This window comes from Etheostoma spectabile, chromosome 5, assembly GCF_008692095.1.
Source record: "Etheostoma spectabile isolate EspeVRDwgs_2016 chromosome 5, UIUC_Espe_1.0, whole genome shotgun sequence".
NCBI classification, from domain to species: Eukaryota; Metazoa; Chordata; class Actinopteri; order Perciformes; family Percidae; genus Etheostoma; species Etheostoma spectabile.
In genome coordinates this window covers 32,781,794-32,796,868 of record NC_045737.1, presented here as the reverse complement: position 1 = coordinate 32,796,868, position 15,075 = coordinate 32,781,794, and the positions used below count along the sequence as shown (strand labels likewise).

The window sequence follows — 15,075 nt, the reverse complement described above, 5'->3', positions numbered from 1 at the left end:
ATACCATAATTGATTCCACACAACTCTCGTTGGCAAGTACAAATCTCTACTTTCATTAATTTTGGGGTGTCTTATTCAATTTTTATTGCATTTGGAGAAAAACCTTGAAGTGGTTTTGAAATAGTATTGAGTAAAAATTGACATATTCCAGTCTGTGATTATCCATCAACATCCATTCCTTTAATTTCTGCTTTTCTAACTCAAACTTTAGGCATAATTTCTTATAAATGAGGTTTATTGACCATAAATTCCAAAAATAACTGTAAAACTAAAGTTAATAAGTTAGTGTTACGTAGTGTTGAAAACGTCAAAAGTGACAAATATTGGAAAGAAATGTCAAAAGTCATGAAAAAAGGAACAAAAACAAAAGAAAAAGTAAAAAACATCGATATAAAGCGTCAACAAAAGTGTTCATTTTAATTTTTGACAGGAAGACAACACAAGGGTTAACCTTGATTATAAAAAAAACATTTTAGTCTTCCATTTCACAATACTTGTTCACTTATTTCTCACTCTTTTACTCCCTTTTATGGCTTTATCTCATTCAATTTTCATTTTTTGTAATTTGTCTTCCCCAGCCCCCATATCATTTTCCTATCACAGAGTGTGTTGTATGCTGGGAGTGTCGGTTCTGGAGAGAACGGCCTGTCTCTTTGTGGGTCCAGGATCTGCCATGAAATCGCCCACTCCTGGTTCGGCCTAGTTATTGGAGCCAGAGACTGGACTGAGGAATGGATCAGCGAGGGCTTTGCCACGTACCTAGAGGACATTATCTGGGCCCAAGCACAACACGTACGTACCCTGATGGTTGTAGTTTACTACAAGTATTTTATAAATGTAACTTACTGGTGGCCTTTTTTAGGCTTTAACCGCAGGTAGACGAAAATAAATGGAAAAATGAGCTTTCAGATACACCAGTTACGCCCATGTGTAAGAGCCCATTTTCCTGTGGCCATCTTGAGTAAGTTACCCCTACCCACTAGAAAGCAACTTGCTCTGATTATAAATCAAAATCAGTCAATGAAAAACAACCTCAGGAGTCATTAATATTTGTGATTTTTATGTAGTTGTGTCTTTCTTTTTATTGTCTAAATGTAACTCCATATGGTCTGGTCCAGCATCTTCATACCATTGGTAAAATGAAACAACTCAGGGAAAGGTTGACATTCCAACCCTCCATTTCCACAGCTTATGTGCCAGGATTTTCAAATGTTAGTGTTGTGGTTGGAATGCACGCCAAGTAGAGTTGGCCATTACGTTACTGTAGGAAAACATTACATTAAGCACACAAGGAAAGAGTGTATAAAGACACCAAGTACCAGTGCAAAAAAAAGGCAAACAAAAAACTATAAGGTCCGAGGCAAAACACAAGGGTAAAGATGTTCCTGAGCCAACCACAAAATAAACCGTCAAACCCAAACCTCCTGACCCTCGAAAACATAACAAGACTAAGCTGAACTGTACGAGTTGTGAAAGACAACGCCTGCCACCTGCTCCTCAAAAAACTGAGAATTTAAAAAATGTTGCTCATAAATCAATCACAAAGAAAACTCCTGACAGCTTAGAGATTGTTGAACTTCACACTGCTGCTGCCTAAAGACGCCCTTCAATGAGGCTGATTAAGGAAACCTGCAGAAACAAATAGATAAACAACAGGACAAAGGGCGAGGGCGGAGCTTTGATAGGAATCTTTCGCTTGCAACTTCAGCTGTGATCAGAGAGCTGATGTGAATACAGATCTAATCTTCCTACTTACTTTCCCACACCCTCTAGAGTTACACAAATGTTTTTCTTGTGTCTGCACTTTTTACTATGTCACCTTTAGGATATGTGCTTGGCTATGAAGATATAGATTTAAGCAGATCTTTTACTGACAGTGACAGAGGTAGCGGACAGTGCTGCTTTTATCTTATTAGTGTGCATTTGACTTTTAATTGTAATCTGTTTCATCTTTGTTTATATAATTGATGATTCAACATATTTCAAAATCCCCCTCCTTTACTTTCTCTGCCATAACCCTTTCCCTCATATCTTTATAACTTTGCATATCTCTCCATTCAGCTCTCCTTACAAGAGACAGCAGAACAGTCTGACCTGAAGGCACTGCTGAGGTGGAGACGACTCTCTGATGAGTTGCAGAACTCTGAGGAGGCACTTCAAATTCTCAGGTGAGTGGGTGTTTTTTTGGTCAAGAACATCTGTTTTAATACCAACATACCATTGTTGCCACTGTAGAGGAAATACAGGTATAGCCCTTAAAGAATAGTGCAACAGCACCTTCAATACACACACACCGAACACAGTACTATACACTTTTAGTTTACTTAACCACCCTATAGTAGGCTCATCTGTAAGGATGAGACATTTCACTGTGTAACTTCTTAATTATTTTACTCTGTATCTCTGCTTGAGATACTTTTTCACACATTAGGAAAGGGAATTTTTTTAAATAAGTTGTGCCTAATTCTCTATTGTATACAGAGTCTACTTTTTTTAGGTTAGGGTCGGTTAGGGTACATGTGCAGACACACTCGAGCGTAAAGTATACGCATTCCAGGGGTACAGGTGTGGCAGGTGTTGCACGTAAACTATCCAGGTGTACTGTCATGTATTAGAAAAGCTCTGCAAGTACACACAAACTCTTCATCTGATCCTGACAACGTGGGGCCCACACCCTGTTTGTTTTATCGAGAGTGGAAGCACAGTGTCATTAGGTGATTATTAGGTGTAATCCCCAGCATGGAGTTAACTGTTTCAGGTTTGGAATGCATGTGTTCGCTTTTGTGCCTTTTCATATTGTAGGTCTTCCTTGGAACAAAAAAGCCTCTTCACTGGAGATTACACTTGTAGCATAGTGCGCTATTGATATTCATCCTTGTAGGAGACAGCAAATCAATGTCTTATCGATTTAATGGCACCTCTGCTTGGCACTAACTTCTAACTATGTCACTATGCTAACAATGTGTTGTCCTCACACAATAGAAACATTTAAATTAATAGTGTTTAAAATCCAAATACTTATTAGTAAAAAGCTTCAATATTATTAATGGTGACTTAACTCATTTGTAACTTTAAAGGACAGTCCGCGTGCGTTTAGTACTTAAGGGGTAAGGGGGACTGTGTTTGGACATATGAAACTCTTTCCATACTGAAATGCTCATAACTTCTAGGGTATGTTGTGGTAGGCTTAAACATGTGAGAATGAATTATTGTCTTGAAATAGGCAGCTGTGTGTGAGCGAAAGGGTTAAACATGCACTTGAGAGCTGTGTCTGTCTAAGAGTCTATTAGGGTGTTCCCCTATGAGGCAGACACATGGGTGATTAGGAGGATCAGGATTAGGTTTCTCTACGCCTGACAGGGTTGAGTCAACAAGACAAAACTGACATCTGAAAAATGCAATCAGCACATGCACTCACAGACTGACTTTGTAACATGGAGACACATTAGTATTGGAAAGACAAGGAATTACTACAGTGGCATCCACAGAGAAGCCATTTATTAATTCCTACATCTCTTAAAGGTAAAGCATGTTGAGGTATAAAGAAACCCTGCTCGCATATGGTGCCCTATTTTAACGATCTAAGCGCGTGGCATGAAGCGAATGGCACAGGTGTGTTTAGGGGCATGTCCAAATCCACTTTTGCTAGTTTGACAACGGAGAAAAGGCTCTATGCATCGGGCTCGTGGTTCCAAAGGGTTGTACTTAGTGTCTTCCTTAATTCATAGGTGGGTTTTGGGCGTAACATGCCATAAACCATTCAAACCATGTCATCTCTCATTCCTTTTAACAGCCAGGTGCGTTTGTACCTTGGCGCATTGCTGTTATGATGGCGGATTTGCACCATAACATTTTTATTATCAATCTTTTGCATGTTTGTGTGTTGCTGCGCTTCCCTGTGTGGGTTACAAGCATAGTGTGCGCAATGTGCACGAGCCTAGGCACATTTTACTAATGCGCTGTCAAAATAACCAATGTTTTGCTATTGACTTTAGACCAGGTTTTGTTGGTCAATGGCATGATCACTTCCTGCTGCCTCAAGATAGCAATACGCCAAGAATTCAGCTGAACACCCCTCCCTGTAAGACCAGCACACCCATGGGCGCAAAGATGGGCGCAAGTGCATTGGCTATTAAAATTATGTGGGCGCAAGACGGGAAATTAAAAACTGCATCTTCTTAAAATAGCAAAGACACTTAGGTTGGTGCTTGTGCCGCGCTGCACCGGGTGCAAGATAGGGCCCATTATCTTATCTTAATGACTGAATGCATACATTCTGAAAGTCAGGTATAGTACAGTGCCAACGCAATGACAATTCTTAGAGCTTCAATATGCCCCTTGCATGGGTAACCCTTTTTCTTATGGGTTTGTAATGTCTGAATAATGAAAATTCATGGAAATAACTCTGTAATGTGGTACTAACTATAGGCAAAATAGAGTCTGTGTTCAATTATATCCAATTCATTGCTGTGTATACCTCGAGAGTCTTTCAGTGCACAGCAGGTCAGCTGAATATGCAAACATGTGAAATTTGCCTCCAGGCAAGCATAAAATTAAACAAATATGAAGAATGAAGTTGCCAATACGAAATGAATAATGGCTGAATATTTACTTGGATTCAAACAGAGCAGTTCTTTTTAAGCAAATTCCTATTTCCCCTATGTTTAGTAGTCATTTACATATTTTTTTTGGGAACCCCCTCAGATCAAATAGAATAGAAATGACTACTAAATTATAGACCCGAAAAATAACCGTTACAAAAATCAGTTATTGAAATTTTTGTCTGACGCAATGCTTAACAGTAACTTAATTTAAACAAAGACGGTTTTTTTTTGTGGCTTTTCACCTTCAGTTGACAGAGAACAATGCATAAACGACAGATAGAGAGCGAGAGGTGTATGACATGCAACAACGATCCCAAGGCTGGAATCAAACCCTGGACATGGCGGTTATATGGCGTGCACTGTAACTGCTAGGCTTCCAAGGTGCTCCAAGAAGATAATTCTCGACATTGTGAACAGTATGTGACAAAAATCTTAACTTAAGGTTCAATTACTAGCGTTTAACCACATCTCATGGTCTATGAGAAGGCAGGAGATTGTAACCCCGTCTCAGTTCAAGGAGGGTCTTTGTTGTGTATGTGGCAATGTAACTAAGGTCTTGGGAACAGGCCATGCTACTTTTTGGTGTGCGTTAGACTGCCTGTATGTCCAAGTCCTGGTCTGGCTCCACTGCTTAGCATTGCAATTGGGAGGAAACATATGATGAATAAACACAAACTGGTTGTCACAAAGCACAGAGAAATGTCAGAGAGGATCTGGTGAAGGGAAAGGAAGTGCAATGGGATGTACGGAGGGATATACACACAAACACACACACGAAGGATAATGGCAGATTGTGTTCAGTGGGTCACAATCGACACCCCCTGATCCAGCAGGGGCCCCAGTGGCCAGTGTTTATCAGTCCATTTCAGATGAGTTATATTTAGGGCAGCCTGGGCCAGACGCCATTCTCCCTGCTGATTCACTGGGCTGCTGGGAGCACCGCTCTACCTTATCCGTTTTCCACAGTCAACCCAGTGTAATTTGTCAGGAAATGGCTCGCGGAGCTATAAACCTGCGCATGTGTGTGTGTGTGTGTGTGTGTGGGGGTGTGTGTGTGTGTTTTACATTAAGTTCTGTCAGTAATAGCTCCTGATTTCCTCCCGCTCTTTCTCTCAATCTCAGACACACCCAGGTGTATGCACGGCTACACACACGCACACACGCACACACACACACACACAGACACACACACACACACACACACACACACACACACACAAAGAGACAAACATCCTCTCTCTCGCACACATGGACTACGAGTCAGATAAGAGCACCGTTTATTCTGCAATACATTGAGCTATTGTGTGATTCTCCAAGGCAGCGAGCAGCGATTCCTCTTAAAGCTGTAGTAAATCATCTCTGACAAAGAGAGGCTGCGAAAGACAGAGATTTACACATCCATATATCCCTGGTCTGGACAGTGGGAAGGGTGCAGTTCCTTTGTCTTACATGGCTGATGGATCAACATTTTTCCTCGCCACGCTGTGGCTCTCGGTATCTCTGACGCAGGAAACCACCATATTTTCTCTTCTGGAAATGAAATACATTTTACGTTCTGTCATTGTTTTTGTCTCTAGCTCCGGTCCCTCTTTCTCTCTGTACTTCTCTGTCAGACACACACACACACACACACACACACACACACACACACACACACACACACACACACACACACCACACACACACACACACACACACACACACACACACACACGCACACACACACATATTTCCCAGGGATACAACCTGTCCTGCTGTGTCAAAAAAGTCCATTTCATCTTATCAGCGATAACAGACAGACGTGGGCACTACGGGCAGGAAACTGGACAGAGGGCAAGTTAAAAAAAAAAAAAAAACTCCTTGATTTAAAAAAGGGAGATGTGGCTATGAAACATGAAGAATGAGTTAAAAAAAAAGCCATTTTCCAACAAATTATGTATTTTACCATGCAGGTCTTTCCCATGTTTTACAAATATAATAAACTGTGAATGTCGCCTGTCATAAAGTTGACAGGCAGCTTTTTAATTTACAGACACTGCGCATCATTACTAAGATCTTTACAAAATTGATTTTCCCAATCAGGTCATTGGTGTTGGGGATTTCATCTTACACAAAACATTTACATGACATGTGCACATGTCGTCGAGGAGGAACACGCCTCCTTTGCATGATGAAAGAGTGTCTATTCCTGTCCAGTCCAATTTAGAAATTCCAGGAAGTTGACGACTTTCTTTCTCCGTCTACTAAGCAAACAAAACATTTTTGTCCTCGTTTTCTCCCACACCACCGCCTCGTCTTCTTGCCTTCTACCTAATCCACTTCCTATTTTTCTTGTCCCTGCTTAGCATGCCTGGACAAAGACTCAAATAAATCAAATATTTGACATGAATCAGTGTTAAGACGATTTTAAATGTGTGTTTTTGGTCTCCCTGCTCATCTGTGTGTACGTGTGAGTCTGGTCCTGTCATGAAGCGGTCCTGTGGAAAAGTGCTAGCCAGTGATGAAGGGTGTATTGATTGGTGTGCCAGGCGTCTGGCGTATCGACTTGTCAGGAGGGTGATCCTTCAAGGCCTTCCTATTGGCACACTGAGTTAATCTGCTCAGCCTGATCAATACCGCCTAACTGAAACTATCATTGCACAGCATCCCACATCAGCGCTGTGTTTGTCTGGCTTTTATTGGTTTTATGTGTGTTTATGGAGGTTGAAGGGATGATTTGTATCTGTGTGCAAAAGCGAAACCTAGAGCGTGCCCCTTTTCGTGACTGTAGACGGAGGTACTTTTTGTGGAAGTGTTATATGTTCGCTCAGTAAGTCATGGGCAGTAAAGTCTGAGCGCAGCACTGTGAGGTCATATAAACAGTATAGCATGCTATTATAAATCTGCAGCTTGATTTCCAGCCTGCCTCTGGCAAAGTATGGCAACTTGGCAATGGGTTCGCCATTGAGAGGAGCGGCTGAGTGGCTGGATTTAGTGTTGCTGACGGTGTATTCCTGCTCTGTAGAAATTGTGGTTTTTCTGCAACTAAAATGGAGTGGGGATGAAATAAAAACTCTGTGCCTAGGCTCTCTAACTTCATCCTGTTCTGTTTTTATGCTTGTGTCGTTTAGTGTGCACCTTCCTGTTTATTGTGGGTGTTGAACATCTTTGTCTGTATGTGCCTATTTACCGGTCTTATCCTTCTGTGGTTTTCCTCTGCTCTATTTGTCCTTCTGCAGACCTAACATGGAGAACACTGGTCAGGTGAGTGAGTCTGGCTCCTCCATGGTAAAACATGCCCTCAACCCTGACAAGACCTTCATGCAAGTCCATTACCTCAAGGTGAGATAATTGTAGGAAAGATGGGGGGAAATGGGTGGAGGTAGTAGGAAAAAGAAAGAAAGGAAAAGCTATAGAACAAATTCTGAAAAATCATATATATGTCCTTTTAGGTGGCCCACTCTTTGTTAAACTTGCTGGAACTGCCCTTATAATGCGTCTAATGTGTCTCTGTATTGTATTTAAAGAATTATGTTTTGTTCTCTTTGTCTTGTTATTTGTCCAGGGTTACTTCCTCCTCAGGTTCTTGGCCAGTCAAGTGTCAGAGCAACAATTCATCGACTTCTTCAGATTATTTGTAAAGAAATACCACGGGCAACTCATTTTGTCTCAGGTGAGGCTCTCGTAAAGGAAACTTGATTAAGTTGATGGAGAATTTCGATGACTTGCAGCTACTTGAGAGGCTGCTAATCAAATCTGAGCTCAGATTTGAACTGCTTTTAATATGAGGCACAGTGTTATTTCCATAAATTAATTCGAGAGTGATGTAAGCTTGATCGCCACTGTGTTACAACAATTGAAAATGCTCCAGCAGCATTTCAAAGTGATAGCCGTACAGCTCAGCCACATATGTTTATTCTTCTGGGGCCCATGAAGCTGAGTGATCACACCTGGAAGGTGTGTGTGTGTGTGTGTGTGTGTGTGTGTGTGTGTGTGTGTGTGTGTGGTGTGTGTGTGTGTGTGTGTGTGTGTGTGTGTGTGTGTGTGTGTGTGTGTGTGTGTGTGTGTGTGTGTGTGTGTGTGTGTGTGTTGTGTGTGTGTGTGTGTGTGTGTGTGTTTGTGTGTGTGTGATGTGTGGTGTGTGTTTCACCTGGCTCCTGTTTCTTCAGTGGCAGGCAGAGTCTTCCCACTAAATAATGGATGTAACATAAACACTGTTTAACCTTGCACTCCTGACTTAAGATCAGGAATGGCTTTCTCTTTATTTTTTCTTCCTCCTACACGTCCCTGAATGCCTCCATTTCTAATTTGTTTTTTTTGTTCTTCTTTTTTTTTTTTTGACAGGATTTCCTGCGAATGCTGCTGATTACCTTTCCCAGCATGGAGAGGTATGTAAGTGCCTATGAATAATGCTTACAGTGTAATTCATGAGTAATGACAAAAATGTCTAGATGCATTAAAAGCACTTTGGTTAGTGTTCAAGTAGCCGTAGACTGGTTTTCAATTCAGGATTAAAGATATGTTATTCATCAATGTTTTTCTTTGAACTTCACCTTTACCAATTTTTAACAGATGTGACCTGTTAGTAGATGTATTGTCAAATATATGAGCATGTGTTGATCTGGCTTCTGTTCTTAGTCCTGCTGTGGAAACCTGACCAGCAAAAAGCTCCCAAAACCAATCCTGTTAAAAGAGCAGTCTCATCCACTTTCATATTAATTGAAGTGTGAAAGGATAACTGCTCCTCCTGCTTTCCTCCCCTCTAATTTTCTCTCTCCCTCTCTGCGCTCGCTTAATCATTCAGTTCTCTATTTCTCCTGATTGCCTCATTAACCTCTTCTCTATGCCTATCTCTGTCCCTCTCTTTCTCCCTGTCTGTCGTTCACTTTGTTTTTTCCCCCCAACCTTCTTCTTTTCTAACCCCTCTTTTCCTCGGCACTTTTTTTTGTCGGCTCTGAATTGAGATTGATTAAATTAAACAGGGGGAGTTGGGGACAGTCAATATTTGGATCTGATGCCTCTTTCAGTAAACAACCCGCTCGAAGGTTCAGGACCAGAATAGACACTCACAGTTGAGGGTCATGGCTGCTCTTTGTGCAGAGCGCCGGGTCATGTATCCTGCCCATTCCCCAGACTAAATGGGGAACATCATATTTATAAGACTAAACATAAATACTATAAACCCCACATTTAAAAAGTCATTCCCTCATTGATATGTGCCAATTAGAAACTACTGTTTTCCAGGCATCCCTGTCACTCTTTCTAATATATCACCACGAAGGCGAATAACCGATACGATAATAAAGATGCCAAGCTCAACATGAAAAAACTAGTTGATACACGTCTTGTCTGCTCTCTTGAGACATAAAGCTTATTTCTATCCAGTCCTATTATGAAACAGTATTTGATATGTCATGTGGTGAATTAACTGTATTAACCTTTTGTTTGCCACACGGCAAGGAAACTATGCTCACATAATACCATGTAATCCTACCTTATGGTGTCTCGCTGTTGATGTGGCAGGTGTCTTTATATACTCTCTATGGTTGGACTCCACATGCCAAGAGCTTGACTTAGTAATGCATTTAAGCATGATTGTAAGGAGAAAAAAGGCATTTTTAAAAATATTTTTTTTTGCAAAGGAGCTTCGGTTAGAAGAGCATAACTGGGAGAAAATGGGTATATAAAAATGTAAATTTAATTAATTCATTACAAAACAACCCCTTTTAATGCTCTGAACATCCCAGATTAATACACAGTAATAGCTTCAGACCAGCCATGTGTGGAATTTTCCCTTAAGCACAGGCGGGCCGGATTGATGATGCAGTGTAGTTACTTTTCGACTTGTTGTGTACTTTGTATACTTTACACATTGCATACACACTCTGGGCTGCTTGTGGAATGTTTGTTTGCGTACACATTTGTCGTTGCCAGCCAGTTCTGTCACTGTGTTTGTTTGCAGAATATGGTATATGACCATTTTCCTGTGCAAACCATCCCCTATGAGCCTCTCCTCAGCCACACTCACACATACTTGCTTGCTATACATGCATACAAATAAACCCAATATATTGTCTGTACATGCATGTTTGCTTATCCTTGTATAGGAAAGTGGGTGTGCCCCTCTTTTTGTTTAAGGTGTTGGCCTAAACCTCAAATCCACCATGACCCCAACAATATTTTCCCAGAGCCATGTTTTCATAGGGTGTCTTGGGCACGAACAGTCATTGCTATAATAATAGGAAAAATACTAACACTTGTGCCATTGTGTTCCAGAAAAGGCCTCACCCTCAGTGCTATTTATGCTGACTGGCTTGATCGACCGGGAATTCCAAAGGTATGAAGAGTGTTGCTTTCTTTCTGTCTTTTTCGTTTTTTGTTCAAATATAGAATTTGATAATACTGCTTTCATCAATTATTTTCATACAAAGCTAAATACCAACAGGACAAAAGACTAAAAACTAGTTGATTAAACATTTAACTCTTAAATCCAATTTAACTGAACATAAACTTTACACTTGACTGGGATGTATAAAATATATTGCTATTTTGTAGGCACAATTAACTAATCATACACAATAACACAAGAATTGAGTACTATTGGTTCTGGACTGTTAGTTTGTGTTCAGAGTCTAGCACTTACAGTACATTTCTGAACATTTTTTGTCCATTGTGCTCAGAGCATCATGTCTTTGGCTATAAAATAAGTAATTACTTTTTGGTCTTCCTCTGTTTTTGTTTCTTTATCATATTAGGTAATGAAAAAAAAACATATCCCACACAGCTGTTGTTTAACAGTATTGATTCTCACAGTCAAAGCACTTTTCATTTAGCATTTGTTGTGATCCCTTCATACCTGGCACATGCATTCATAGGGAATCATTTCATAGTCTTTGTGTACTCACTAGACCGGTGTCTGGTTATGGAAGGGATTAGTTCTTCCAGTCGTGGTTTGAACTTCGCCATAACCACTCTGAACGCACGCATGCACTGACTTCCCTTCACAGCCTACCCCCGGCCTACTGTGCAATACTTATATATAATACCTAAAAGGACACTGGAATTCTGTGCAATGTCATTACAGCGCAATATTTACCCATTTAATCTCATTACTGTGCAATATTTAATACTCAGGACTTTTATTACACCGAACTATATTTTTGCATAATGTGTATACAAACCCGCTATCTTTCTACTACTTTATATATGTATATAGTTGCTCTTATGACTGTGCACCACATTCCCCCCTGTTTTTTTTATTCTGCACTATTTATATTTTTACATTTTATATTTTTATATTTTGTGTTGACACTGTACAGGGGGTTGCTTGAATCTTGTTGCACAGGTACTGCACTTGTGTATAATGACGATAAAGGCATTCTGTTTTATTCTATTCTTTTCTATTCTAACTGGCTGATGGCACATCTTTGTTTACCCTTTTTAACTTCAAGATATACAGACCATTCCCATATACTGTTGCTGCCATTGTTTTACTGTTTGTTTGTTTTTAAATTCTTGATGAGCAACAAAGATTTACTTTAGTTGGCTTTTTGTTCTCAGTTTTTTCTCTGTTGCCATTCAGTGGTCACTTTGTGTTTACTGACAGCTGGGACAACATTCAACAACTTGATTGGCGTCTCTCTACAAACCACAGCCTGATTGGCTCGATATGAACACCACACGTCACGAATCATACTGACTGCAGATACCTGAACGTCAGTCTCACATTGCCTGACCGATCTCCACAGTGCTGCGGAGGAAGACATTATCATCCTCTTTAATAACGGATCAATATGGTCTTAAAAGCATTACTCAACTAGACTGTAATGTAGGTGAAAATGTTGTGTTCAGATCCAGTTCAAAGTCAGGAACTTTTCTTGTTTTCGTGTGTGCTCAAAGCATTTGTTCTTAGATGACAGCATCTGCTTAGCATTTGTCTCACTATTTACAAGCTTTAAATAGCGGTGTAATGACGCTCTCATAATGGGAATTATGTCTCATATTAGAAGTAAATGGCTTTCAGTATATAAATACTAATACTACAGCTTAAATGATGTGTGACTATTAGCTTGTAGGCGTTTTGAAACCGCTAGACAATGATAGCTTTCCCCATAACAGCATAAAAACTCACGACACATTTGTCACTCAACTCAAAGTTTTACAAATCGGTTTCCCCAAAAAAACATCATGATGACATCTTGATGTTGATGAACTTGATTCCACTGTAAGGCATCTCTGGCTGTTTAGTTCTTGAAAGAGCTAATTCAACAGTTGGTGTTGTTGTGTTTTCTTGACAAGGTGATCAGTGCTGCTCTGCCTTTTCCCCCTTCTATTGAGAAAGACCCACGGTCATATTGCAAAGCCATACTCACACACAGTCAATCCATTTTAATGGCGTTTTCAATTATCCCATCTCCATGGTAACTGATCTTAATTACCGCTGTGTGTATGTGCATTTTTGTGTGTCTGTACTGTTGCAGTCTGGGAACCTTCACCTTCTAGATTATGTGATAACGTAACTGAAGCCTTTCCGAGGGACAGTGTGGAGGGACTGCTGTTTTCTCCCACCCGATTGGGGGACTGCTAGAGTGTTCTTGCAGAGGCTATGCCTGTGTTTGATGTGCCAGTCACCAGCTAATAAGATCAGCCAGATCGATTGAAACCTTTTACAGATGCAAGTGCTTGTGTATTATGTACCCTAGACACAAACACATTTTTAAAGTCTCTCCCTCCCTCTCTCTCTCTCTCTCTCTCTCTCTCTCTGCCTCTCCCTCTCCTCTGTGCCTCCTATCTATCGCTGGACAATGTGCTTGTATTGGAGAAAGGCAGGAAATGGTTTGGCCTAATAATAAACAATGACATTCACCAATCCTGGAGTAGGAGATGTGTAATGGGATGGCTAGGGCTGGCCTATTTTAGACCTCGACCTAGAGTTTAAATGAGTAAGCGTTCCCTTTGGGATGATAGATCCAGGCTGAGATACTTTGTTAAATAAAGACTACCCTTGGTTCAACACAGCTTTCAGCCTAATACCTTCCCCTAATTCCTTAAACTTACATTAAATTGTATGTCTTTTTTAGCCTAGCTTATCAATGAAAGCTTTTTTTGTGATAAATAATCATTGGCAGATATATTGTAGTTATTTAAACAGCTTTAGCTATAAGTTGTATAAGCCTGCACAGCTTTAAAGAAGACAAAGAAAAGAGTGTTAATTACTGAACAACTTTGAAAAGTTTGAAACCTAAAAACTCGACTGTTTGCAGCAATAAAGATTTAATTCAGCAAAATCCTGAAAGTTGTCACCAAATTCTTGGTCAAATTTTCAGATTGTTTGATTAAAATCTGGATAAGTTACTTTTCTATTTCATTTTATCTATAGCTGTTTTGTGTTAAGGCAGCATTAAACTCTATTGAATGTGATAGGTTTGGTTTGTTTGTTAATTGAATTTTTTTTATTTACAAGATCACAATCTGATATCGATTCACGAGAGAGACACTACACAGACAGGGGTTTGGGATGAAGAGAGAGTTTTAGGTAGACAAAAGCCTTGCTATTCAGGGAATGTGTGGATCTAGGCAGCAAAAGAGCTACGTGTGGTATCCTGTTACACAATGCCAATTTACTGCTCCAGCACTCGCTACATTCTATACAGCCCACTGTAACACCTCCCTCTCCCTGTACCTGTGTGTGTGTGTTTGTGTGTGTGTGTGTGTGGTGTGTGTGTGTGTGTGTGTGTGTGTGTGTGCGCGCGCCTCTATCCCCATCTCCTCTACTTCTACACACACCTCCATGCTATTTCTGCTGGAGTACTTGTATAATACACAAAGAGCAGTCCTCAGGCATGCAGTTATAGTATTAAACTTAATGTGTGGCTATGGTAACGCTAATAGCTGGATCGCTGCATATGTGTGTGGGAAGAATGTGTGTATCCTATTGTATGAGTATGATGCATCTCTCGTGCGTTTGTGTGCATGTGTGTGTGTGTGTGAGAGACATTAAACACCTTGCGTCCATGCACTCCCAGTATGTCTCCTTATTTTCTCCACCACACACCACACACCACACACACACACACACACACACACACACACACACACACACACACACACACACACACACACACACACACACACACACACTACCACAAACACACAACTACGCACGTCATTGCTCTGATATGTGATTCCCATCACTCGAGCAGTAGCTCTGTTGAAAGCCTTAATAATGTTAGAGAGTAAGTGCTGTGTGGTTCTGCCTACTAGCTGCTCTCTGTGCGTAGGTGTGTGTTTGCATACATGGTTGTTTGTGTGTGTGTGGGTGTGTGTGTGTGTGTGTGTGTGTGTGTGTGTGTGTGTGCGTGTAATGCCGGAGGACTGAATGTGTAGCAAACTGAGATGACTGTCCATCCTGTAGTTGCTAGTTATTGAGGTGCTTGTTTTCTTCCTCCTCCTCCTTGTTTCTCTCTTCTCCTCAACTCTTCCTCCTTTCTCT

General features: G+C 40.6%; 1 protein-coding gene across 3 annotated transcripts in view; it reads left to right on the top strand.

Annotated features, from left to right (window-relative positions):
• Positions 1-15,075, top strand: part of aopep (aminopeptidase O (putative)) — a 72,975-nt gene that overhangs the window by 23,797 nt on the left and 34,103 nt on the right. For all 3 annotated transcript variants that reach the window (XM_032515061.1, XM_032515059.1, XM_032515060.1), the window contains exons 7-12: positions 579-792; positions 2,062-2,168; positions 7,823-7,925; positions 8,149-8,256; positions 8,928-8,971; positions 10,860-10,920. In XM_032515061.1, coding sequence (XP_032370952.1) covers positions 579-792; positions 2,062-2,168; positions 7,823-7,925; positions 8,149-8,256; positions 8,928-8,971; positions 10,860-10,920 — 637 coding nt within the window. The remainder of the gene's footprint in view (positions 1-578; positions 793-2,061; positions 2,169-7,822; positions 7,926-8,148; positions 8,257-8,927; positions 8,972-10,859; positions 10,921-15,075) is intronic.